Genomic DNA, 25,091 nt, shown 5'->3' with positions numbered 1-25,091 from the left:
TAAAGATATTGAAATAATTTATTTCCCTGATACAAGTGTAAAGTATTGCTATAGTACAATTATAGGCCTACAAAGCATCTTAAAGCACTGATTTTTAAAGTTTTTAAGGCATGTGGAAGATAAGAAGCCAGTATATACATGGTACACACTATGGTGTCTTTTTACTACAGATTACAACACAGTTTGTAACAGGATATAGTTTTATGAAACGCCAGTGCAGATAAAATGGGTGTAATGAGGTATGACACACTATAAACAACAGAATATCACCTTGTCTAGTTTTACCAACACTATTATTATTATTATTATTATTATTATTATTATTATATAATCTTGTATTGATTTAGATTTTAAGAAATGTTAGAAGAAAAAGAAAAGGTGGGTAGTCTCAGAAACTTTGGTGGAAGGGATCCACCATCCATTTATCTTCTTAAGCACTTAGGTTCACAAAGCGTTAAAGCCCCAGTCCATCATCAGGGGATAAAATTAAAACACAAAATCTTCTACAGTAGGTGTTCAGTTGGGTTTGAAAGGCAATGTCATACATTTCACAAAATGTTCACTCTTTTTATCATCCTTTGAACTCTTATTAGCAAAGAAACATCAGAGGACAGAGGTGATAACCCAGAGTCACAGCATTGTGACAAATGGAGGGAAACCACAACACCGACCGTGTTGCTTTACTGCAGAGGGCAAGGGTCCAGATCTTTCCTTTAATTTGTCACGTGTTCAAACATCATTATAGCGTGAAAGTTGACCTTTGTGAAATGACGTAGAAGAAAATCTTACGTAGTCTTACGTAGTAGAAAATCTTCTGCATGTTTAAACAGGTGTAAGAGCCATGCCAGCAGCTCCGTGAGTGCTAATCTTAGTAAGCTATTGTGGTACGTTGCAAAGTAGTCATTATGAATGGGAAGTTTATGTCTGAAAATTCAGTTCATCTAATGAATTTGTCTTTTTATTTATTTTTTAATCATGTCATTTTGTAATGTTCTTCGGGGTTAAAACAGGGCGTTACTCATGCAAATGTGAGTGAATGTACAACAGCTGTTGTTGTTGTACACTGGTGTTGTGATATGTTGGTGAATGTATATGTTTGAAATAAAAATGAACTGAACTGAACTGAACAACTAATGTGGATTTTCACACATACATCTGAAAAACCTGAATGATCTTTGAACATAGCTCTACGTAAACATTACAAACGAGCACTGATCTATTTCTGAAGCCGATGAGCTGATATGTTTACTTCCTCATGGAACCAGCCACTGAGAAATTTCAACATTTACAGAAAATCAGAAATATTAGCAAAGAAACACAAAGATTTACTAGCAGCAGTGTAAACGATAACAGGCAAAGAAGCAGCTTTGTAGTGTTTTACTGCACATCAGCACAGTAGTTCAGTGCTACTAATACACATTAACACATTAACATATCTGCTAGTTGTAGAGGTGTTTCCATTGATTTGGAAAGTCGAGTTTCACTTAAAATTAAAAGAAAGAGGAACAACAGAGCCTAATGCACTTTTTTCAAGAACAAATGCCCCCATTTTTTTTTAAATGAACAAGATGTACATGCACTAATTCTTATATAACTTTTCTTGAAATTAAAAATATTTTTCTGAATTATTAATTTGGATACTTATCTTAGAAATTCCAAAAACATGTAATAAAAAACTGCTCTGTTTAGATTAGTCCAGTTTATTTTTTTATAGAACCAGTCAAAAGTTTATTTTTTCACAAGCTATTTTTGTGCAATGCTAACAGACCAGTGTCTTGATTTCATGTCATGACATCACGAGCTGTACTTTTCTCTGTCTTTGCTTCACACTCACCTTCCCTGCATGTGTGGGGTTTTTCGTGTGTGCTTTTGCATCTTTCAACTCTACACCTTGCATATCAGTTGGCAGACACACCAGTGGGACTGTCTTTTATGTGTTATCATTCCCTACATATACATTCATATTGCTATGATGTCTGGAAGGTGCACAGTGAAATAATAACACACCTCAAATGTTTTAAAACTAAAGTACGATTATTAAATGTAAAGTATAGAAAGTGGTTAAAGTGTAGAGAGTAAAAGTAAAAAGCTGTTAGAAGATTTGGGAGTCAAAGGAAGTACAGATGGATTAAAAACTGGCAGCAGAAGTAACAAGCCCTACTCGGTGCAAGCAGGAAGAACATTCCCACATTCATGGAGGAGGCATCTCATTATTTTGGAAAAACAGAGCAGATTTTTTCTGAGATTGAAACATGGGACTTTTTTTCTCGAGTGACTGCATTACGCTTCTACAAGGATCATAGTGATGCTCACAGTGGAGAAAATGAGAAGAACAGGGTACTTCTTGTAGTTTGTGCCATGTTTGCTGAAGTCCTGATGCCTTCATGTTGTTGGACTGCGGTTGGTGTTTCAAAGTTCACAAGTGCAGGTGGTTGGAAAGGAGCAATAACCCTGTTTCTCCTCACTAGAAATCAAGAAGAGAAGATTTTAATTGCCTTCAGGTGACAACAGACACATCTGTGCAGTCTTGGGTGTGTTAAGCCCACCCATCTATGTCTTTATGGACCTGCACTGGTGTGCAGTCATGTTGGAACAAGAAGGGGCCGTCCCCAAACTGCTCCCACAAAGTTGGGAGATGAAATTTTCCAAAGTGTGTCAGTATGCCGAAGCATTAAAAGTTCCTTACACTGGAGCAAAGGGGTAAAACCCAACTTCTGGAAAACAACCCCACATTATAATCCCCCCTCCACCAAACTTTACACTTGGCACAGTGCAGTCAGACAAGTACTGTTCTCCTGCCAACCACCAAACCCAGACTTATCCATTGAATTGCCAGATGGAGAAGTAGTTTGTCACTCCAGAGAAGTCTCCACTGCTCTAGTGTCCAGTGGGGGTGTGCTTTATACCAACGTTATGCATTACACTTGGTCATGTAAGGCTTGCATGCAGCTGCTCAGCCATTGACACCCATTCCATGAAGCTCTCTGTGGAGTGTTCCTGAGCTAATCTGAAGGCCACATGAAGTTTGGACGTCTGTGGTGATTAACTCTGCAGAAAACTGTTGACCCTTGTGCACTATGCGCCTCAGCGTCCACTGACCCGCTCTGTGATTTTACCTGACGTATCACTTTGTGGCTGAGTTGCTGTCATTCCCAAATGCTTTTGCTAACAGTTGATTGTGGAGTATTTAGTAGCGAGGGGAATTTCCTGACTGGACTTGTTGCACAGGTGGCATCCTATCACAGTACTATGCTGGAATTCACTGAGCTCCTGAGAGCGACCCATTCTTTCAGAAGTGTTTTTAGAAGCAGTCTGAAGTCAGGTGCTTAATTTTATTACACCATGTGGTTATGGAAGTGAATGGAACATCTGAATTCAATGATTTGGATGAATAAGTGAATACTTTTGGCTGTACAGTATATTTTATTCAACCCTCCAGTGAGCAGGTTTTTTGCCACAGAGGATGAGGTTGTCCATCAAAGTGAAGCTGTCAGGCTGCATTTATTTCTGTCATGGTGGGGCCAGGTTTCATAATGAACTCACCCGAAACTCTGGCTGATTGGGACCCACACCCAGTTCCACACCTTGGCTCAGGCAATTAGAGGATCATCAGGGGGTCCTTTGTCCCTCTGTGGGGGGACACTCCCACCAGGCTTATATCTGGGACTCCCCACCATTTGACCTTAGAACTGAAGAAGCTTCTCGGATGAGAGGTGAAACGTCTTCAAGTAACTTAAAGAAGTCCAGATGCTTTTCTTTGCAAGCTCCTTTGACTATTTCTGTCATGCTTGAACTGATGTGTTGAGTGCAGACTCTTTACTGCATTCCCACAGTAAAAAACCCATTGTCTTTGAAGTCAGGCCTTTTTTTTTTAGGAGGTTAAGGGTAACAGCTGGGAGCATGCTTTTCATCCACCCAAGCCAAAACACTTATTTTACTTAATTTTACTTGAGGAGACAGATAGGTTCATGGCTCAGATTTCCTTTTTTTTTAACCTACAGTATTTTCAGTGTTTCTGAGTCCCACTCTTAATGTCAGAGGCTTTGAGATCAGATTAACTCGGACGTCTGCGGGCTTCCTGCAGAGCCTGAGTGGGACCGCTTAATGTAGACTGAAGAACGGCTTCATATAAGCCTGAATGAGGATTTTGTGGTTATGTAAGAGAAGTGCTGTAGAAAAAAAAAGAATACATGAAGGTTTCTTAGGCTGACACAAGGACCGAGGGGCAGCGAGGAGGGAACTGGACTCAGCTGAGTCACACAGAGTGGACGTCAGAGGGGGCTTCAGGACCCCAGGGCTACCGCCATCAAAGAAGAGAGTTCCAAGAAGATGAGATAAATTGCATGTGAGTGTTGAGCAAGAATATGTTAGTATGTATTAGGTAGTAACATCTTATGAATAAAGGTCAGTTTGTTATGGTCATGAATCGCTACGTGATTCTATTCTGTTCATGGAGCGCCTTTATTGGGGCTAAAATACAACATCATGAGAGCCTCCATGTCTTCTTGCCACAATCAGAGGATCAGTACAAATTAAATACATACATTCTTTTATGTAATTTTATGAGGACTAAATATAATATCTCAACAACAGAGCTGATCTTGTTGCCATGACATTTGTCTTATAAGGTAGTCTTAATGGGTCTTAATGAGCCCCTTAATGAGCCCTAGTTGAAGCCTATAGTTTCAGGCATCCATTCAAACATTATGAGCCCACTAAACGGCCAAAAGGTGGCATCCTACGAAGTCTACTCAGAGATCCCCTCATTTAATTGGGATTTTTCACGAACATGGCCAGTTGAGGTTGGCTCTAAAAGTGAGCAAGTCCCCAAAGTCTTTCATGTTTAAAGCACACACCTCTAGAACATATATGAACTTTTGGATACTTTTTAAAATGATATTATGTGACAAATAACGGAACTTCCTGTGAAGGAAGGGTCATCCAAGAAGGTTTTATATGAGTTTTATATTATTCTGTCTCTTGGAGGAGATATGAGACTGTGCTTTAGACCTATACAGCCACAGTGTCTTTTGTCCTCTCTTCCTCCACTCATCCCCAACCGGTTGCAGCAGATGGCCGCCCCTCCCTGAGCCTGGTTCTGTTGGAGATTTCTTGTAGTTCAGATGGAGTTTTTGCTTCCCACTTTCTTCATGTGCTGGATCAAATTGGGTTGTTTGATTGTTGGTGTTAATAAAGCGCCTTTAGGTGACTGTTGGTGCGATTTGTTGCTTTATATATATATATAATAAAACTCAATTGCACTGCACTGAACTGAATATACAGTTTATCGGCTTGCCAGCCATACTTGGCACCTGATTATGTAGCGCTCCAACCACCTGACTCCAAAATGGCTCTACATGGTTGCAACCAAAACACTAGTATGAAAGCTTCAAAATGCATGGTTAAAATATGGGTGGGTTTGTGGGTGTGGGTGGCTTTATCTTTCATGGTCTTTGGTAAAGTAATGTCTTGAAAGACGTGTGCCAAACAAACAATTAAAATCCTTCAGTGTTATGTATTAATGTTTCAAGTGTCCCCATATGGATGTGAGAATATATCGAAAAGTTTGGAGCTTTTATGCACAAACTGATTTTTATGAGCTGTTTGGTTGGATCTAAACCCCAAAATAAAATAAACCTAAGCAGGTAGTTTATTTTAGGCACCAAAAGCATAAATTAATTGCTACGGTATCTGCAATTGCAATTGAAGATTTTACAATCACTTCTTGGCATGACCACCAGATGTATACTTTCTGTTTCTAAGACTGATTGAAACAGATGAGGTGACACGAATGGAACTATTCAAGCAATTCAATGTGCTGATAACATTTAAACTGTTGTTTCTGGACATAGAAACATCTGAGCTTGACCTGCCTGAATATTTTTCCCCTCCTCCCCCTTGTGTGACAAGTGAATGTAGCCTGAGATCTGTTCTCTAGCTAAATAATTCAGTTTGATGCTGTACTGAGTGAGGGGTGTACAACCACAGATGAATGTTAAAGCTTCAGCTTGAAAAATAATCTTGTTCACTTTCTTTTCAGGAGCCAGTCTGAGCCTCGTTCAGCAGGGCTCCGACTGGATTATGTAGGACTTGTTAAATGCTTACTGGTCTTCGGTGCTGGGCCTGGGTTGCTTGTATTCTAACAATAAGCTAAATATAGCATTACAGAACCCATTAAGACTCTGCAATTGAAATTACATGGCTTACCAAGTAGACATCCAGTTCAGAATCAGATTGGCTTCTGCTGAGGGACGGCAGTGGATCGTCCAGAGCAATCGTTGAACTGGAGGCTCGTCGGTCTTCACTGCAACATAGAAATACAATTTACTGTTGTGTAAAGGTGTGTATGAGCCGAGTTAATGTCTACATCATCATTCATCGTTCAGCATCCTCTCAGAATATATTGTTGAATATCAAAAGAAAGATGTAGCTTTAGCTCTTTAGAAAACCGTAGAAACACAGTTATTTGGAACATTTCATCAGTGGCAGGGAAAAAAACTGCAGCTCACAAGCCACAAGAAGCAAACTTTAGAGCTGAAAATGAACTGCAACTCCTAAAAACACACAATTCCTCAAATGGCCACTTCATTGCTGGCTCCATAAGGAAGTTGATCCCCATACACTAAAGCCTTTTTCAGCAGCTTCCTGATAACATAGTTTGCCACCCTGTCATCCAAATATGGTCCTTTATGGCTCCAACAACATGGCAACGGCCAAATTTCAAGGCTTCAAATATGTCCAAGCTAAAATATGTCCACAAAAATAATCTCAAGAACTGATGGATGGATTTTGGTTCAACACTTTCATGTCTGTGTCAGTGTGAATCAGATCAAAATATCAACTTTTCAACTTCTCTTCTGAAAACTGGGCTTTGATCTGAAAGCAGTACATGTGAAGTACCTGTTTTCATAGTCTTCTTCCTCTTTTCCGCTCAATTTTAAAGAAACGGCAGACTCAGGTAGAAGATCCGGCTGTTTGGAGGAACTGTAAACTGTTAAAAACAAACACACCGTCAACGAACAAGTCAAGCAAAGCTTCTAATAAAACAAACATGAACAAAAGAAACAGCTTACAGTTTCCATCCAGGTTGTCCATGCTTTGGGCTTTCTTCTCCTCCTTCATCTCCTTCAGCGGGGACAGAATCTCCTGGGAGACTGACTTTGCATAAAGAGAGTTCTTCTTCCTCTTTGAAGATGCTCCTCTTAAAGCTTAAACACACAGAGAAACAATTTAAAACAAAAGCTGCGTTTATGCAGGAAACAGAATGGTGGCAGGTTAGCATGACTTACGATGGCTCTTCTTGAAAACAGTCGTGCCCATGAATTTCAGAAATCTGTCTGCATAAAAACTGGGCCTGTGCACTGACACTGTGTCCTGAAATGAAAACAGGGCACAAGTGTGAGCAGCTGCATACATAAGGGATAAAACAGCCTGGAGTTAAGGAGAAGTAAGAAGTATTACAGACCCCGTCATGTACAAGAGCCTTCCAGGAGTGTTCCACCTTCTTAACGAACCTGAAAATGATTAAAAATTGAAAATCAAATGAGTTCATTATGTAACATTTTTACTTGTGTAAATATTTATGCTTGCTCTCGACCATAGACTGTATATAATAAAATAGAGGTAGCCACTGTGGTTAGCGAGGTTGTGCTGCAAAGCCTTGAAGTTTTTGTTTTTTGTTCTTACTTTTCACCACCAGGGGGCAGTGGTTAACCGTATATGTTCACATATACGTGAGCTGTTTAGCTTTTTAGATTTCCTTTTAAATACCTCTATTTCCCCTAGGGGACAGATGTCGAACTCCAGGGCTTGAGGGCTGGTGTCCTGCAGATTTTAGACGTGTCCTTGATCCAACACAGCTGATTTAAATGGCTAAATTACCTCCTCAACATGTCTTGAAGTTCTCCAGAGGCTTGTCAATGAAGTAATCATTTGATTGAGGTGTGTTGACCAAGGGTGATATCTAAAACCTGCAGGACACCGGCCCTCGAGGCCTGGAGTTCGACACCCCTGCTCTAGGAGCTGCAGTTATAAAGAATGTGCTCTTATTAAGGACTTGCCTGGTTGAATAACGGTTGTGCTGACTGCACCATCTTGTGGTACAAAGTGGTATTACATGAAATTATACGGGCGGATATCTTTTCAACACAATTTACTGTTACAGCTGTTGGTATTCGTCCATCCATTTGTTGTTGCAAATCCAGCTTTTACATGCCTTCTATGCTTCTGATGGCTTTGCTGCAATGCATCTCTTTAATTTAGAGTTGGGTTTTTGGACTTGGAAGGCCACCTCAGCCGAGTTGAGCCTGAGCTGTAGCTGTGCCTCTCAGCCATGACTGTGTCAATCTTGCCATGAGAGATGGGGACAGATCCCATTTTGGTAGATTTTCCAGGTTTAAATAATAAATAACAAATAATATAGCCTGTGTTTACTGAGCCAGTAATGAGTGTTTAAACTAATTTAAATGTTTCTGAAGCAGGAAAACAGGATGAAAACCTGAGAATCATAAAATATAAACTAATAATAATGCCAAGGAAACAAGAGTCACAAACAAAAAAGAGTTGCATGTCTTTGCCTATTTTAATGAATTTGAAAAAAAAAAGAAGTCTACAAATGTTTCTGTAATGCTGCATGGGGATGGTTGATCCAGGTGCAGCCGAGTAAGGATGATGAGACAGTTTGTCTTCTGCATGTTATTTTTGTGCATGTTAATGCTGTGAGCTCACCTGTAAGACTGAAGAATGTCGATAATTCCTAAAAAGATGAGCAGACTCTCGTCTTTATGTTTGGCAGGAATTCCACCCAATCTGGAAAAAAGATTATGATAATTTTACAGTTTTTTAAATGAAATTATGCTTTTGAATGTCCAGCTTTTCTACATTTTTCACCAGATCAGCGAGCAGTGAGGTTTAAAAAAGAAGCCACTAGAAAAATAAGGGAAACAAGACCTAAAAACAGGCGTTTTAGTATGAAGCAAACCGTTCTTATTAGATTTGACTGCGTGCAAACTAGTATGTATAAAGTATATGGTAATACTTATTTTAAGATAAAAATAACTTGTGATCTGAGATGTTAAAAAATGTTTCCTCTATCATATGTGCTGCTTAGTCCAAAGTGTCCACTTACGTGTCATCATCTGCCACTGGTTCTGGGTCCTTGACATTCCCCTGGATGGACTCGAGGGCGGTGGAGTAGAGGACTTTCTGTCCTCTCCTGCTGTCACATCTGCTTCCTCTGCTCAGTGGCTTCCTATCCAGAACGTGAATCCCCAGCAGGAGACTGTAGTCCATGATCTTAAAGCTTTCCAGGACCTGATAAGAGACCGAAACTGAACTCAGGGAATCAAATTTTAAGAACCCCCTTTGAAAAATAAAACATTTTCTTTAACGTTAGACTCCAGTTTCTTTAATTAGTTTGTCAGCGCTAAAATTTTTTAAACCTTCCATTCTTTTAACTGTTTAAATACTACACATTCTGGTGGCTATCAGGTCTGAAACCATGACAATAAGTTCCCCAGAGCCCACTGATTTACAGGGACACTATAAGGTTCTGGCCAAACAAAAAACCTGCAACTACTTCAGTGGCATTGTTTAAAAGAAACTCCCATTCTGAAATGCCCACCTTTAGAGCACCAAAAAGCATGTCACAGTGTGACCTGCACACTACAGACCTTCTGGTGGACCTTGAATGCACTGCAGGTAGGCCATTAAAGATTTACATTATAAAAATAAACAAAGCTAACAGAACAGCTGTGGGATTAAAATAATCCATTACCCTTCATTTAAATAAATCTGAATTAGTGTTGTATTTTCAGTAGAGGAAAATGAATGAAGTAGTGGTGGCTATGGCATGCTGAAATCAAATCATCAAAACATTAAAATGAGGTAAAGTTACCATCAGGCATTGTTTAGGCAACTCGTGTAACGAAATACAGACACGAGCCACTAAAAGGGTCAATCGAGCCTACAGAGCAGAGCCTAAGGCTCTGCTACACATAACCACAAAATGTCTAAGGTATTAGACATTTTGTGGTTATGTGTGTCCGAGGCTTCTAATTGCTTACATAAGCCTAGTATCGCTCTATATTCCCAAATAAAGATATATTTCATTTAAATCCCACAACTGAGCTGAACAGGAAATTTTGCCAACCGTTAATGAGATTTTGTCTGAGCAAATAAACATTTATTTATCCCTCAGAATGATCTGGTGATCCTCTGACTGTCATGGTCCTGGGTCGGTGACCCAGCGCTTTTAGTTTATTATCATTTTCTAGTTTATTATGATGATGATTATTATTGTTTGAGTTCTATGTGTTATATTCGGTCTGCCTCTGAGTCTGCATCTGTGTCTCTGTCTGTCTATGGTGTCACCCCGTCTGTTTGTGAATCTGTCTGTTTAGTTCTGTGTCTGGTTTGGTTCCCTGTGTCAGTTTCCTGTTTTATTGTGAAGGTCTCTGTCTGATGTGAGTGTGTTCAGTTTACGTTTCCCCTGTCCTGTCAGCTCTGATTCCTCCCAGCTGTGTTGCCCTCCTGTCTCTCATCCCCTGATTACTGGTGTGTGTATTTAAGCCCTGTGTGTTCTCCTGCCTGTTGCTGGTTTGTCTGTGTTTCTCTGTGTCCTGTTCCTCATCTGCGTCGCTCTGCCTCTCATCCCTTTTGGTATCTTCTCAGGTTAGTTATTTAGTTTTCCCAGTTTAGGTTTCTTTAGTTTATTGTCCTCCCTCATTGCCTGTTTTGCCACCACTCCACTTTGTAAATAAACATCACTAGCATTATCATCCACTGCTTGCATTTTGGGTCCTTTCTCCCTCCAACACCACACGGCTCGCCTCGGCAGCCGTGACACTGACGTTTAATCTACCAAAAAGAAAGAGGTCAATACTTTAATTTGTTCCCTCCTTTGGCTTAGACCTCATACCTAAACCATTCCATTATTGGCATTTATCAGCTAACAGGTTAGCCACGTGGAGGTTACAAATGACATGCCTGCTAAAGAAAGCTACTTGATATGGACATGAACCCCCGCAGAGCTGCATGAATGCTTGCTTATCTGTCAAGCAATCAGCTGCAATCACCTTCCTGATTTCCTATTTTTTCTATATGTTTGTCACACTTAAATGTTTCAGATCACCAAACAAAGGCAATAGAGAATTTCCAGTCATTATTTTGTTTATTATATCACCTTTTTGATATATGTCCACATTTTTTACTCAGTGGTTTTAACAATATAATAATTTGAGTAATAAAATAAAACAAAAATCACCTACAGTTCAATTTTCTTTATAAAAATGAATAAATAAAAAGTTTTACTTTGAAGGAAGTCCCACTCCCAGAGATCAACCCTGGATCTATAAGCAAAAATACAGTAAAGCCTCAATCCCTCTGACCAAGCAGGGTCTAAAGAGGGCCTTAAAATGTGCTGCGTTACCTAATGCACTAACTGAGGTCATATACAGCAGCCCAGTATGAGCATATTACATCCAGTTTGCGCTTTAGCGTCCAGCTGCTCCGCCTGACCATTAGTCAGGTGTTTTGCTCTGCTGCACGCTAATCCTTCATCAAGTGACCACTATTGTTTCTCGCTAATGAAACAACAGGCACGCACTAATGCAGTCATCAAAACAGCTCAGGGAATAACAAACAGGGACACAGTTCCAGGTGCTGGCCTGTGTGATGTTATCAAAGTTGGGGAATTGCGCAGTTATCATTGGCTGAATATAAACTCTGGATTTTGGATTTATTTTGGCATAAAAACCAAGTGAGTGATGTTTTTCTGATAAAAGTTTTATCCTCATGAACATTTGGTTTGGAGCTCTGGAATAACTCTGATTTTCTGGGACCTTTCCTTTTGGAGAGTATAGCTAAGCATTCGAAATTTGGGCAACACTTACCTTCCAAATTCTTAAGAACAAGCTTTGTGGAAGACCCTATTAAACCCGCGAGATAATTCACAGCTAGTGAGCATCAGGTGTCTTGTGTCATATCGCCTAAATCAGTTCTGAGCATGTCAGACAAACCATCTCTTATTGTTGCACTACATGTGGAAAAGGTCAACCGACCAGAATCTCTGAACACTGTCAAAAGCTCATGTATGAAAACAGGATGTTCTTACTGTGTCAAAGTTATTAGCATGTCTGAGCTGCAAGCAAAGTACATGCAATATAAATCAAACACTGATATCATCCTAACTCAAACCAAGTAGTTGTAATTAACCCAACCAAGCACCTTTAAGTGCCTATTGTAGGATTTATGGTCCCATGTTTGTGTTTGTTTGCAAAGCCCTGTGTCTGTGCAGGCAATCCCATGAAACTCCAGCAGTGCATCGCCCTATGATGACAGCAATGGCAATTCCATTTATATGGCACATTTCATTACAAGCAAACTCAATGTGCTCAGCACAGCAGATCATGAAAACCATAGATTTACAATGCCACAGGCAGTGAAAACAGCAAACTATAATAAAGCAAGACAAATTAGAACAAAAACCAATAACAAAAACATACTGAATGCAGGCCTGTGTACATAAAAAGGTTTTTAGGCTGTTTTTTTTAATTTATGCACAGACGTAATTGATCTCAGGTCAGAAGGCAGCTTGTTCCAAATACCTGAAAGCACCCTGGGCACCCTTAGATCTAATTCTGGGAACAGTTAAAATATCTGCAACTGATGACATGAGAGGTCTGACTGGACAGTGAACAGTGAGGTTAAAAGGGCAATAAATGTAGGTAGGATGATGATTAGTTCAAAAGTTATTGTGAACAACAGGGAAGGACGAGTGAGAAGCAAAAACAAAAAGATTAAAGATTAAAGAGGGCGCGAGAAACACAAACAATGGCTGCTTTTAATGACTCAGTTTCACTTGATTAAAAAGAGTGAAGACACCAGCAGTTGTAGCCCACATAACTTTGATGTTATACCCTTGCGACAATGCACAACCACAAAGTGCAGCATCTACAACAGACAACAACCTGCTGCCATGCCTAAAGAGCAGGACACTCCTACAATTAAGAAAAAAAAACATGTCAAAAGAAAATTAATTAGCGAGTGTGCAAAAAAAAAAAAAGCAAAATAAAAAGGTATAAACGGACTGTTAAGCATAGCCTCCTGACTAAAAAACTTCCAGTGTCTCTAAAATGGGAGCATTACAACTCAGCTCCCAACTTTGCCATCCTGACAGACACAATGTTCATAAAAGTGAGATGCAAGCAGCATCGGATAACCCCGCATTATGTGAGCCCTCAGGATGAGAATGTATTGCTGAAGGCAATGCTACACTAAACACTAAATCTACTTCACTAGCCAGCAGTTTAGTGGATGTGGCTTACAACATAAAAATGGTAGTTTAGCTGGATTTGGTGTCCTCAGGATTCCCATATGCTTGTTTGCCATTCACCTAGGGACCATTTTTGGCCCGAGGACAACACAAGGGTTACGGTTTTAATGGTCCCCAAATGATGAGCTAGCAACCCTCTTAAGGCAATCTTTTTTTTTTTTTATTAAAATAAATGGATCCAAGTTCGCAGTTATTAGACTATGTTGTTTCAAGTATCATGAAAAAAGTACATTTTTGACTTGTGTTCTTTAAAAATGTTAGCGGTTGATATATCCGACAAGTAAAAATGCAAATCTTTAAGGTTTTGCATTCAATATTTATCTATTGAATGCAACACATAGTTGCTAATGGATGTAACATTCTTATGTAAACATACCCGACAATCCCTCTGCAAGGTTTTCATCAAGGCACTATATGTGTCCGGGTCAAAGACAAGGCCCTCGTGCATGTCCTGGAAGTCCAGGTCTTTGAATGTGGGTGAGGGCTTGGAATGCTCTTTGCGTGAGGCGCGGCGTTTGTACGAGGATCCCTTCAGGTCGTACTTGTAGTGCATCTTCATGGCTCGCGGCAGCACATTGTTCATGACCACCACTCGAACGGTGATGCCTCCACACTGGATGCAGTAGAGGCCGTAGAACTTGGGCAGTAACGTCCTCGGGTTCTGATTGAGATTCTACAATAACAAAGATGATGGGTTTTTTTTAAGTGATAAACAGAGAAGGAGTAAATATCCCTGATAATATTGGTCCAAATGAATCATTTTATTGTCCATTTAAGAAGAGAAAGACTGAAACTGCAACTTTCAAATAGGAATTAGTCAAAAATAAGTGGTTGGAGAAGAAATGTGAACATACACATGTAAACAGGTCATTTTGGGAACTGTAGATTATATCAGTGGCATATTAAAAGGTGATATAGTAATCAGTTCCCTTTTCCCAAAAGTAACATTTTAGCTAGTCATGTTCATGTGCTGATGCATGTGCACAGCAGTTCCATTTCAGTCGACAGAAATCTTCTTTTCTAATAAAGATTATAATTAGGGATGGATTGTGTGATCCTGACCATCTGTTAACTCCTGCACCTCCCTGAACCTGGTTCTGCTGGGTGTTTCCTGTCAAATAGGTGTTCTTTCTCCCCACTTTCACCAATTAATTTTAATAGGTGGGGTTCTCGCTAATAATGTTGAGTGTTCTTCATTAGCATATAAAGCAGCTTGAGCGAACTGTTAAAACTTAAGTAATTACTAGTAGTATGGAACTGTATGTTGCACTTACACAATACTTCATGTGTGGCCAGAATAAACTACCCCCCCCACGCCCTTTACCTTGCTTTGAGTAATGCAAACATATGTTGCTGAATGGCTTTAATGCAAATGTGCTAAGACTTGTTTATTTAGTAGCTCACCATGTAATAACCAGGAAGCAGCTTCTGCAGGAACTCTGCCTCTTTAGGCTGCACTGTCTTGATGATAAACTCATCATCGCTGGTGAGGTAAAACCAGGAACTGCTAGCACCGGGGTTGGACAGCTCTATCAGCGGCTCATTGCATATGGAGTACTGAAATTCAAAGTGAGGCAACAGTTTAAGGCGAACAATGTTTTGCATTCAACTCAGGGGAAATTTACACCACATTGTCCTGAGCCAGAATGTGAATTTGGGTCTCCACCCTCACCAGATAGTCGTCCGGTTTGATGCCAAAGAGCTCTCTGAAGTAGCGAAAAGCCAGTGGGGCGTATGTTTTCAGACGGAAATCTGGGAAGTGATGTGCCGGGGTCAGGTTGCTACCCTCACTGGAACACATACAAAATATTCATTAGTCTAGCTATTTGCAACTTTTAGGAGCACTGTGACATGAGCATGTAACAGGTCATGGTTAGAAATGCACAGGTGTAACTATTAAAAATTATTGATAGCTGATATCCATGAAATGAACTACTGGAAAGAAACGGCTGCAGTATTATCTTCCTCTAGAAACCAAGTGCTAAATGCCTACTGAGAAATAACGTGGTTGCTGAAACATGTGGTTTCTGTAAACCCACAAGTGATTATTTGCACACTTCTAAAGGTAACTTCCCTCTTTTCTTAACATCAATACAAGTTGGCTGCCACTGTGTTTGTTTAAATAACTTAGAGTAAGATTTCTCGTAATAATAATTTGCATTTCTTTCTTTTGTTGGCAATATGTAGTCAACTTGTGTTTTTTGTAGGCTGGAAAAGACTGACGATATCCACACTTAGCTGACTTACATAGTCTTGGTTAATTTTGGGGTTTAGGCTTAGTACTTGGATTGTGACTTGATGTGCTATGTAATGAGGCCAATCTGGGATTTAAAGCTTACTCAAATCTCCCAAAAATGCATTCAGTGCCTTGGTAGGTAGTGATAAAATTAAACTCTCTGACATTTCAGAGTAAACCTAACATGCATAGAAAACATCCTAGATATATGGGGGGGAAATCCCTGTGCATGTGCATTGGTCATTCTCTGAAAGGATTGCAGTGCAAATGTGAGTGTACCTTGGCAGGAAGACGCTCTCCACCACAGAAAAGTCCTGCATGAGAACATCTCTGTCTGGTTTCGAGCTGAGGTTTCCCACAGCATAACCGATGCCCAGCTGGATGGCTCCTTTGAGTGCAGCTGGTGTAGGCTAACAAACAAATTAGACATCCTAGAATTAGGAATTTTTTTGTGGCACTTAGTTGCACATTTTCTTGCTTTCTTTGTAAAATAGTTTATCGTTGTTCAACACTTTGGTCCGGTGCAAAAATACCTGAACACTGGATTAGCTATAGCATTGGCAAGCTTCTCTCAGAAGGAATTTTAATCTCCAGTATTTGTTAGCATGCTGACATCACCAATAACGGCTCCTTTAGTTTGTTTTGTAACTATGAGCATGTTAGCATTTAATTCCAAGTAAAACTGTGCTTACAGTTGCTTCACAGTGAGTGACAGCATTAGCTAGATTAATGGTCTTATTTATATCATTTTTCGTGTTAATATACAAAGAGAATAGTAAGCTGAAGCTTTTTGATGTAGGAAGCATGTGAAACACAAACAGCAAACTACAAAATTTAGCTAACACTGAAGAACCAGAAACTGTAGTTTCTCTAGTGATCACTTCAGGCTGGCTCTTCTATCAAAATGTACAAGTTTACACCAATAAAAGACAGATTTATCACCTGGTACCACAAAAATATTTTGCCCTTTATGAGGGAGTTATTTTTATTCTCTGATATATTGAGCTGACAGATCTCCCGATTCAGGTAGCTAGGCCTCTCCTCTGCTAACATGGAGCTCACTGTTATTATCTCCTCTTTGAACTTTCCAAGAATTTATTGTTTTAATTTTGATAAGAAACATTCCAGTATTTTATTACTCTGTTACGTATCCCTGTTATTAGCATGCATGTGTATCTGTGTGTTGCATGCATAGAGAGCGTAAAACATGGATGTAGCTAACAAGTGATTAGCCAATGAGAATACAATTGGTACTCCAGCCTTCTGATATTTAAAATGCCCAAAATTAGCAAAACAGATTTAATTAGTTATTCAATATGACCCAAATGAGACAGTAATCTGATAAAATGTATATTTAGGTCAGGGCAGAGGACTAATCCGTTATCGCTGAAACATGCTTACAAGTGCATTGGTCCTATGTCCAGAAGTCTTTTGCAACTGCGTGGTTACCGCCAAAGAATAAGGGTTTAAGCAACTGTATTTTTTAGACATAGAAGCTGTATCCATGTTTTATACTGCCTGTGGTTGTAACATGCAGTTAATGAATGCACCTTGCTAGCATTAGCCGAAAAGTTAGCGTTCCCATTGTCACTTATGGTCACTTAATGCTGAAAAACAAAACATATGGCCAAAAATTCTAACACTGCAGCTTCAAAACTGCAGAAACCTAAAACAATGGGTGATGCCATGGGTGTTATGGCCATGTTTTATACTGCCTGTGATAAAGCACAGTCTTCAATGATAAAATTGTGCTAAATGCAAAATTATAATCATCCCTACAGATTTTAAGGGTCAGCATTTCTTTTTGTTTTTGTTTTGGTAAGATTCTGTGTATGGATACAAAGATACCAAACAGATACAAAATATGTCTGTTGTTTTTAACAGGGGCTCATTCTGGATTTTTTTCAAAGTGACACCTGGTGCTCTGTGAGGCTCTATTATGGGCACAGTTAAACGCCACAGTGTGTTACAGTAAGTCACAGCATTTCATTGTGGACCAAATGTAACAATATAGTGTGACTAAAACAATTGTCTTCATTTATATCAGAAAATAATTAAAATAAACAAATCATTTAAAATAAACTGCTTTGATTATATTGCAAGTCTGGAACAGGCTCCCGGCACTATAGGACAGCTTCAAATACTAAACGAAGCCTTAATACCTGTAAATTAATTTATCCAATTAAAAGAAAAACACACATTTTACTTATTTAGAACTCATAGAACTTATTTAGAGCTTTTTCCTGCGAGCCAGAGTGTGAAGCCGATCAGCCTGATCACACCATTTTCCCACCACCTTACCTCACCTTTCCTTACCTCACAGAGCAGCTCTGTTACATAACACAGCTGATGAAAGAGTAGCTGCAGACACGTTATTGCACTTCATTTTACTTAAAGTAATATTGCACATGACTTTCTGTATGACGTTTTGAATTTTTATGACCCCTTTAAGCTACAAATTATTTTTCCCAAGATCTTGGTGTAGTCAATAATTAAAATAAACAGCTCAGGAAAGAAAATAAGTTTCACATTTAGACTCCCAAATAAAAAAACAACCTTTGGTTTCAGTGTTCTGTTTGACTGCAGATATTTTCTGTTTTGACATCAGCAATGACTTGAGGTGGGAGTAACTTTGTTCCTACCTGAAGATTTTTCCATTGCTTGCTTGAAATGATCCACTCACCTTTTTATGATCCTTTGACGCTTTAGAGGTTTTGGTTCCCCTTCCTAGGGTGCTGGCAGGGGATGCTGACATCTTTTGGACAGAGAGAACTGGACTAGAGGGAAGCTCGGCTGTCCTTCCTCCAACTTTGATTCTGCCCAAGTTCCTTTTTTCCCCTCAGTGGTAAATGCACAAACACAACAATTTACAGAGAGTGCATTTTCCAGGTAGGCTGCTCCTGTGGATGAGATAAAGAAAAAAGGAGTTACACAATGTGTTGCATTTGCATGAATGTCAATGCAAAGCGCACACACGCTAGTGAAAAACTTCCCTATCAGTCTTGTCTAGTTGTTCCTGTGACTTACAGTATATCCTGGGCTTTCAATAATCTTTCTGTCTGGGGTACTTCTGGACTCTGAGGACCTTTTGGTGAATGTGTTAGTCTTTTAACTCCAGAATACTTCATAACAACCCTTGATCCCAATTAAGAAGGATTGGGAACTATTACATGTTCAATCCCCCTGTTATAACAGTGCACAGTGTTTTCTTGATTACGTGATCATCAGCTTCCAAAAAAGGACACAGTGATTAGCGAAATGAAGCCACATACCAAGATCTGTTCATTTCAATTGCATGGGCTTTAGATTATGGTTTATTTCTAATGTAAATCTCCTGAAATTACAAAAAATACAGACCACCCCAGCTAAGAGTAATTAATGTGAAAAGGCAAGAGGTGATACTCTATAATACAGCCTGCACCCATGTGTAAGAAACTTTAAAATTAAGTTTTCCCTTCCCCTCATATACCACCAAATATGTTTGCTAATTTAATTTCATAAATCTGAAGCTTTGTAGTAAATATAATAGAGTAAATCATGTACCCCACTTTAAACTCACCTGAACTGCCTTCTGTGGTGTTGCTGCTAAAAAGAGACTGGGTGGTTGCTGTCAGCTTGCAGCATAGACATCTGTGCAAAATCTAAAGATCTAAAAGCTTATTTTAACCCAGACAGATTTCACTTTGCTTTCTGATTAATTTAGTTGCGCTATAACCGAGTACAACAAACTGGTGGATTTGAATAACTAAAAAGACTGTTTCAAACTATCCAAACAGGTGGCGTGATAAAGGACATGTATTGGTATTTTAATGTGAAACAATTCACAGGTGACCTTCTTTGGCTTGAACAGAAGTCCAACCAATGTGCCTGCATACTTTTTTTCTGGCCCTGAGCCATTGTGCCACTGGATATATTGAACCCTGCCTTTCTTTCAAATATCCTGAAAAAACTCTCTTCTTGTACTCTGCATAAGTTCTAATTTTAGATGCTGAAAATAACCGTAGGAATATGATGTGGAAAGTTGAGGGCTGTATTGTGAGGTGTTACTTTCAACCTTGTGAAAATATATGCAGTTTTAAAACTGTGAAAATTAACTTCAGCAATTCCCCATAACCACATTTTTATATCATTCTTTATCATGGATGAAACTCCAGGAAGGTTTATAATTAAATTACAACATATTCAGTACCTGAATTTCATGCAAATGTGCATTCAAAACATACACAAGCACTTAAACTTCAAACAAACAAATATGGAAACAATTGAAAAATGAATCTGCACATAAGCAGTATTGGAGATTCAAGCATTACGTAAGTGTAACAAATAAATTATACACCTTTAATCAGTAACTAAACACATGAGAAGCATGATTCATCAGAATAATGGATGAGTAGATGATTATTTATGCAAAATCTATAATCTGGAAACCTGGCAACAAATCCATATAGGTTACAGCTGCCTTATATTTGTGCCAGAAAATGGGCAGATGCACTAACACTAACACAGTAGACTTACGTGTGTACATAAAGGCATCAGCTGGAGGTATTCAGTGATTCAGTTTGCAACTGCACCAGCATTTTAACCAACATTAGGAAACACAAGTTACTTTTCTTCTAGTAACATCATCTTGTGTAATGAGCAAATTTGAAAACTCTATCCTGGCAGACAAGCCCCTGTCTAATTTAAGCACTGTTTCAGGATGTGGTTTTGCGGTCTGTCTCTAAGAGAATGCAACTGTCTTTTCAGGGGGTCGTGACGGCAAAACTTGTTTTTTCAAGGATCTCACATGCAGCTCTCCTTTGCATATTTAAATTAGAAGCTGAATAGATATAAAAACCTTGCTAAAGATTATTAAACACTGACCTAGTGGATCAGTGGATCAGATCAGTGAATGAGGTTAATTGTATGGACATAAACTCTTTGGTAGATTATTTTTGGTTTGGCTTTGCAACACTTTACATATTGACTCCAACTTTACTCCAACTCTTCAGAGGGGACATTGAGGCTTTGCCAAGCTAGTAATGCAATGCAAACTCAACGGGGTTTGCTCCCGATAAGACATAAAACCCCTCACCTTGGAGTCATGCTAGTCAGATACCTGAACCAAATGAGCTGGCTCTTTTCGATGTGGAGGATTAGTTGCTCCACTCTTACCTTGTCAGAAATGACCCAGCTACTAACCCTATATCTAAGGGAGAGCCAAAATTGAGCCAATTGAGAGCCCAAGATATTTGAATTCCTCAGCTTTGGTGCAGCAAGTCATCGCCAACCCAAACAGCTACTGAAGGATTGTTAAGACAATTCAGTCCATCAAAAAAAGCATTTATTTACATTTAGGAGTTATCTCTATATTCATGCCTGGATGGCTTAAAAGGGGCCAATAGTGACCCATTTACTGTATATAAAAGCTGGATGTTCCTTAAAGTGCTGAAAGGCAAAGCTAATGTGATCATGTCTTAAACCTGATTCTTTTTCTAACAGTCAACAGGTGGCGACTTTTCTGCTTATATAAAGAAGATCCATTAATATAAGCATGTTTCCAGTCTTTTTGTATGGAATTTCAGGCTCATTTTGTAAATTACAATATTATTTAGCATAAGTCAAGCTACTTTGTACTAACTTACTACTGTTGATGCTGTTGATGCATTTGTTACTTCTGAGCTGGAATATTCTATCCCACATTTTAGTGTTGTTTCTTTCCTTTCTTGAAACGTTGTGCTGCTGTTACGTCCTTCATTTATATACCATGTACTGGGTTATAAAGCACTTTCTGACACTTTACTGTATAACTAAGTATGACATTCTTGCTTGAACATGCACAGATGGATCTTTTGGTATTGTCATATATTGTCCATAAAAGTTGAGAAAATATTAAATATTCCACCGTGAGTGGAGCCCACAGGCCCTCATCTGAATATAGTCTAGACTAGAAACACATTTCATTATGATGCAACAAACATCAGCAGTATTGCTAACATCCTCCAAGCTCACACACATCTGAGTGATCACTTCTTTACAACTCTGTAATTTTGAACAGGAACTCAACGCCGGTCCTTTACACTGCTTTTTATAAAAGACCTCTGAATTGATGTCTACTTTTAGCTGGGTGCTTTCACTGAAGGCCTATATTTAACTCAGTCAGTTCATGTGAATGTTTAAACCTGCACCCTCCTCACACAGCACGCACACGGCAGCTGTTTTGCATGCATGTAAATGATGGCAACTCCTCGCCAGCTGGCTATGGCACATTTTATTTTATTTTTCTCTGACGAAAAGGAAGTGGAGCTGATTTCCTCTTGTGATACCATCGCCAGCACGTCTTCCCTCTAAAGAGGCACACGAATGGCCCACACAGGCTAAAACAATGCCACATTCACAGCTAAGATGGCACAGATTAAGATGGAAAAGTTGACTCCTTGCCCCCCTTAACACAAAGTGGAGAGGCGGAAAAAAGAAGAGATTCTCACTCACCTTGATCGGCATGGTGCTGTGAAGAAACTGGCCAATGCGTGTCTGGGAAAAGGCAGTGACAGACAAATACTGTGTGATATCAGCTCTTAGGCTGACTGTGGTGAAATGAGGAGCCAAGTGCTGCAGCGACTGTAGAGCATCCTCACCACTTCCTCTCTCCCTCTCTCTCTCGCTCGTTCTGTCTGTTTGTCCCCCCGCCTACCTGTTGTATTATTTCCCAGCACATACATGACTCACTCTGAGTTGTAGAAAGGTTTTAAAGTGCAAGGTGTTAAAGTATCAATGTAGGAAAAAGTCTTGAAAATAAATATCATGCATGACAGCTTTTAAAAGCTTTCTACCACAAATGTGGTCACATAAATATTGTTTACAGTAATGGTATAAAGCTAGCTCATAGAGTTATGTTGTAATATTAATATATGAGCTCAGAAGGAGATTTTTTATTAAGATATGAAATTGGAAAAAGCACAAAAGTTGGTTGACAGGAAATGAGGGGAAAGACACAGGAAATGACATGGTGCAAGGATCAAGAACTCCTTAAAAGTCACATATTTGAGATACTCTGCCTTGATTTGAAATTCATATTTCCTGGTTTCTTTCTGGAATAAGATTTTACATTTTATAAAGGTTTTTTAAAAATAGGTTTGACCACTCAAAACCTATACATTCAATACAGCACCTTATTTACCTCACCTGCCCGGCCAGTTTAGAATCCCCAGGCTACCTAACAGGGATGTCTTTGGACTTCAGCCGGGACAAGAAGAACATAAACTTCACACAGAAAGACACCGACCAGCAGATCTGAACCCAAGACCTTGTTACTGTGAGGCGACGGCGTATGTTCTGCTATTGCAGCATCTGAAACAACCGTGTCCACGGTCTCCTTTCCATCTAGGTGACCCAGTCTCTCTGCCTTTGTTTCCTTCCTGTTGTCGGTAAAGCCATCCCCCGTCTTCCTCAATAACTTCAAACACATTAAAAAACCTTTTGGGCTTTTGAGAAGAAGCCAAGTCACTTGTCACAGAGTAACTGTTACCACAGCACCGGACATCAAATATAAATGCACTTTGTTTTTGTTTAAATCTGGTCATCCAGTGGCCTTTAAAAAGTGTCCCTTGATGTCTAAATTAAATTGATAAAATTAATGAAATCAAGTGGCCTTTTCAGACTGATACTATTTTGAATTCCACCTAATTTCAACACAAGTTCATTATAACCTACTGAGCAAGTGCAAATGCAAGTCTTTTTTTTTTTATGAAGTCAGGGGTTGTTATGTGGTAGTGGTTTTATCTTTGCAAAAAGAAACTGCAGGATGGACGGTCTTAACAGCACCTTTACCTTTGTCCCACTTGATCAACACCACCACACACAGCCTAGTGTTCTGATACTCTTGTGATCGAAAGTAAATAGAAGTTGGAATGTCTCAGAGGTAGATTCATGCTTTCATGTGAAAATGAAGTTCACAGGACTCTGTGCAGCCCTAAACTAAGTGCACCCTTACATCTTCAACAGGATTGAAGATGATAAGTGGCAGCCCAGTTCCACTTAGCAAATGCACTTGATTAAATATTTTTCACTAAATGTACCTGTATATTGTTTACATGTTTGAAATAAATTAACAAAACAAACAAATTATCATTAGGAAGTGTGACCAACAGAAATTTGGGCAGTTTGTTGGTCTGCACAAATATTGCCTGTTTGGAAGAATTGTCGGGAGAAAGCCTCTTCTCTTTACAAACCACATGGCAGGACATCTTAGGACTAAACAAATTGCAAGAACAATGTAATTTCACCAGACAAGACCAAAGTGGACATGTGTGGTCATAATGCAAAGTGATACACTTGGTGAAAACCAAAAACAGCATATAAAAACACCTTATACCAAGTGTCAAACACGGTGGTGGAGGGGTTATAATTTGGGCTTGTTTTGCGGCCACAGGACCTGAGCACCTTGTGGTCATTAAGTTAAGCATGAACTCATGAGTTACTCATGAGTAACACTGAACATATGAACACTGATGAATTCCTGTCTCAACCATAAGGTCGGCTGCTCGACGAGTAAAGCCTGGGAACAGGACCATGATCTCAAGCACACTATCAAATCTACAACAGAATGACTGAAAAATAGAAAAATCCTAGTGTTGCAATGGCCTGGTCAGAATCCAGACCTAAACGTGAGTGAAATGGTGTGGGGGACATAAAGAGAGCTGTGGATAAACTAATGTCTGCAAACTGCAATAAACTGAAGCAATGTAAAGAAGAGTGGGCTAAAATCCTTCTATGACAACAACAGAGACTGAGAAAGCTGATAAATCATGATTTGAAGTAAGTGCTGCTTTAAGTGACTCTACAAGCTACTGAATCATGGGGTGTAGTATTTCACACTATGCCTTAGAGCTGTGAAAACCCAAGACAGAAGCTTTATAGGGCCAGACTTTGAGACTTCAAAATGCAGAGCCCAAAACCAATAGATGGACTTCACGGATGCTACGTCTATCATTAATTCAGTGGACGGGCCTCATGGAACATGTAGTGAAAGGCACCTACATCCACATTGACTTTTGTATTTGATGGAAGTATTTGTTGGCTTTTTGTTTGCCATGGTTCCTAATTTAACGTATCACACACTGTCAGCTGGGCAGACACAGTTAACCTGATCACAGCATGAACCAAATGAGGTGCGTTAACTTCCTGTAAAGTGCAGCATTCATACAGTACTACTACGTAAACACCATCATTTTGTATTATGTACAAACTGGAAGAAAGTTTGTTTACTATCATTATTAGCCTGTTTGTTTGTCCATTTTCACCAACCAGTTTGAAGTCTATTGACAGTTCTTTATTTCTGTATATGTTTAATAACCTTCCACCATTAATCATTTAATCTTTGGTGTTCAAGAGGCACCGCATCTAAGAGGCCACAAACACGATGCAGTCATGAAGACGTTATTCTTGGTGAATCGCGATTGCATCAGTATCATTCTGCAGAATAAACACTCACTTCCTGTCAGTTTTTTTTAGCCCTTCCCCTGCCATAAACGTAGAACTGAC

General features: G+C 39.3%; 1 protein-coding gene across 1 annotated transcript; it reads right to left on the bottom strand.

Moving 5' to 3' along the window:
* On the bottom strand, positions 1 to 22,166 carry pip5k1ba (phosphatidylinositol-4-phosphate 5-kinase, type I, beta a). Its single transcript, XM_006803472.3, has 14 exons — positions 22,041 to 22,166; positions 18,253 to 18,469; positions 15,849 to 15,979; positions 15,006 to 15,123; positions 14,738 to 14,890; positions 13,710 to 14,006; positions 9,128 to 9,312; positions 8,728 to 8,808; positions 7,466 to 7,514; positions 7,290 to 7,374; positions 7,074 to 7,208; positions 6,901 to 6,991; positions 6,208 to 6,304; positions 1 to 2,464 (listed from the first exon to the last, which is right to left on the bottom strand). Exons 2-14 carry the CDS (start codon positions 18,322 to 18,324, stop codon positions 2,462 to 2,464), a joined length of 1,497 nt encoding a protein of 498 aa, XP_006803535.1. The 5' UTR covers positions 18,325 to 18,469; positions 22,041 to 22,166; the 3' UTR covers positions 1 to 2,461.
* Positions 22,167 to 25,091: the final 2,925 nt, after the last annotated feature.

This window comes from Neolamprologus brichardi, chromosome 7 (genome assembly GCF_056152115.1).
Source record: "Neolamprologus brichardi isolate AB-2024 chromosome 7, ASM5615211v1, whole genome shotgun sequence".
Taxonomy (NCBI): domain Eukaryota; kingdom Metazoa; phylum Chordata; class Actinopteri; order Cichliformes; family Cichlidae; genus Neolamprologus; species Neolamprologus brichardi.
The sequence above is the reverse complement of the archived record's forward strand: the minus strand, read 5'-3'. Positions and strand labels throughout refer to the sequence as shown.

Excerpts from the sequence above, each read along its gene's own strand:
- pip5k1ba (XM_006803472.3), bottom strand. The coding sequence starts at position 18,324 with ATGTCAGCATCCCCTGCCAGCACCCTAGGAAGGGGAACCAAAACCTCT. Across the intron at positions 15,124-15,848 it reads GAGAGCGTCTTCCTGCCAAG|TGAGGGTAGCAACCTGACCC; the intron begins GTACACTCACAT and ends TATGTGTTCCAG. Across the intron at positions 7,515-8,727 it reads GACATTCTTCAGTCTTACAG|GTTCGTTAAGAAGGTGGAAC; the intron begins GTGAGCTCACAG and ends AATCATTTTCAG.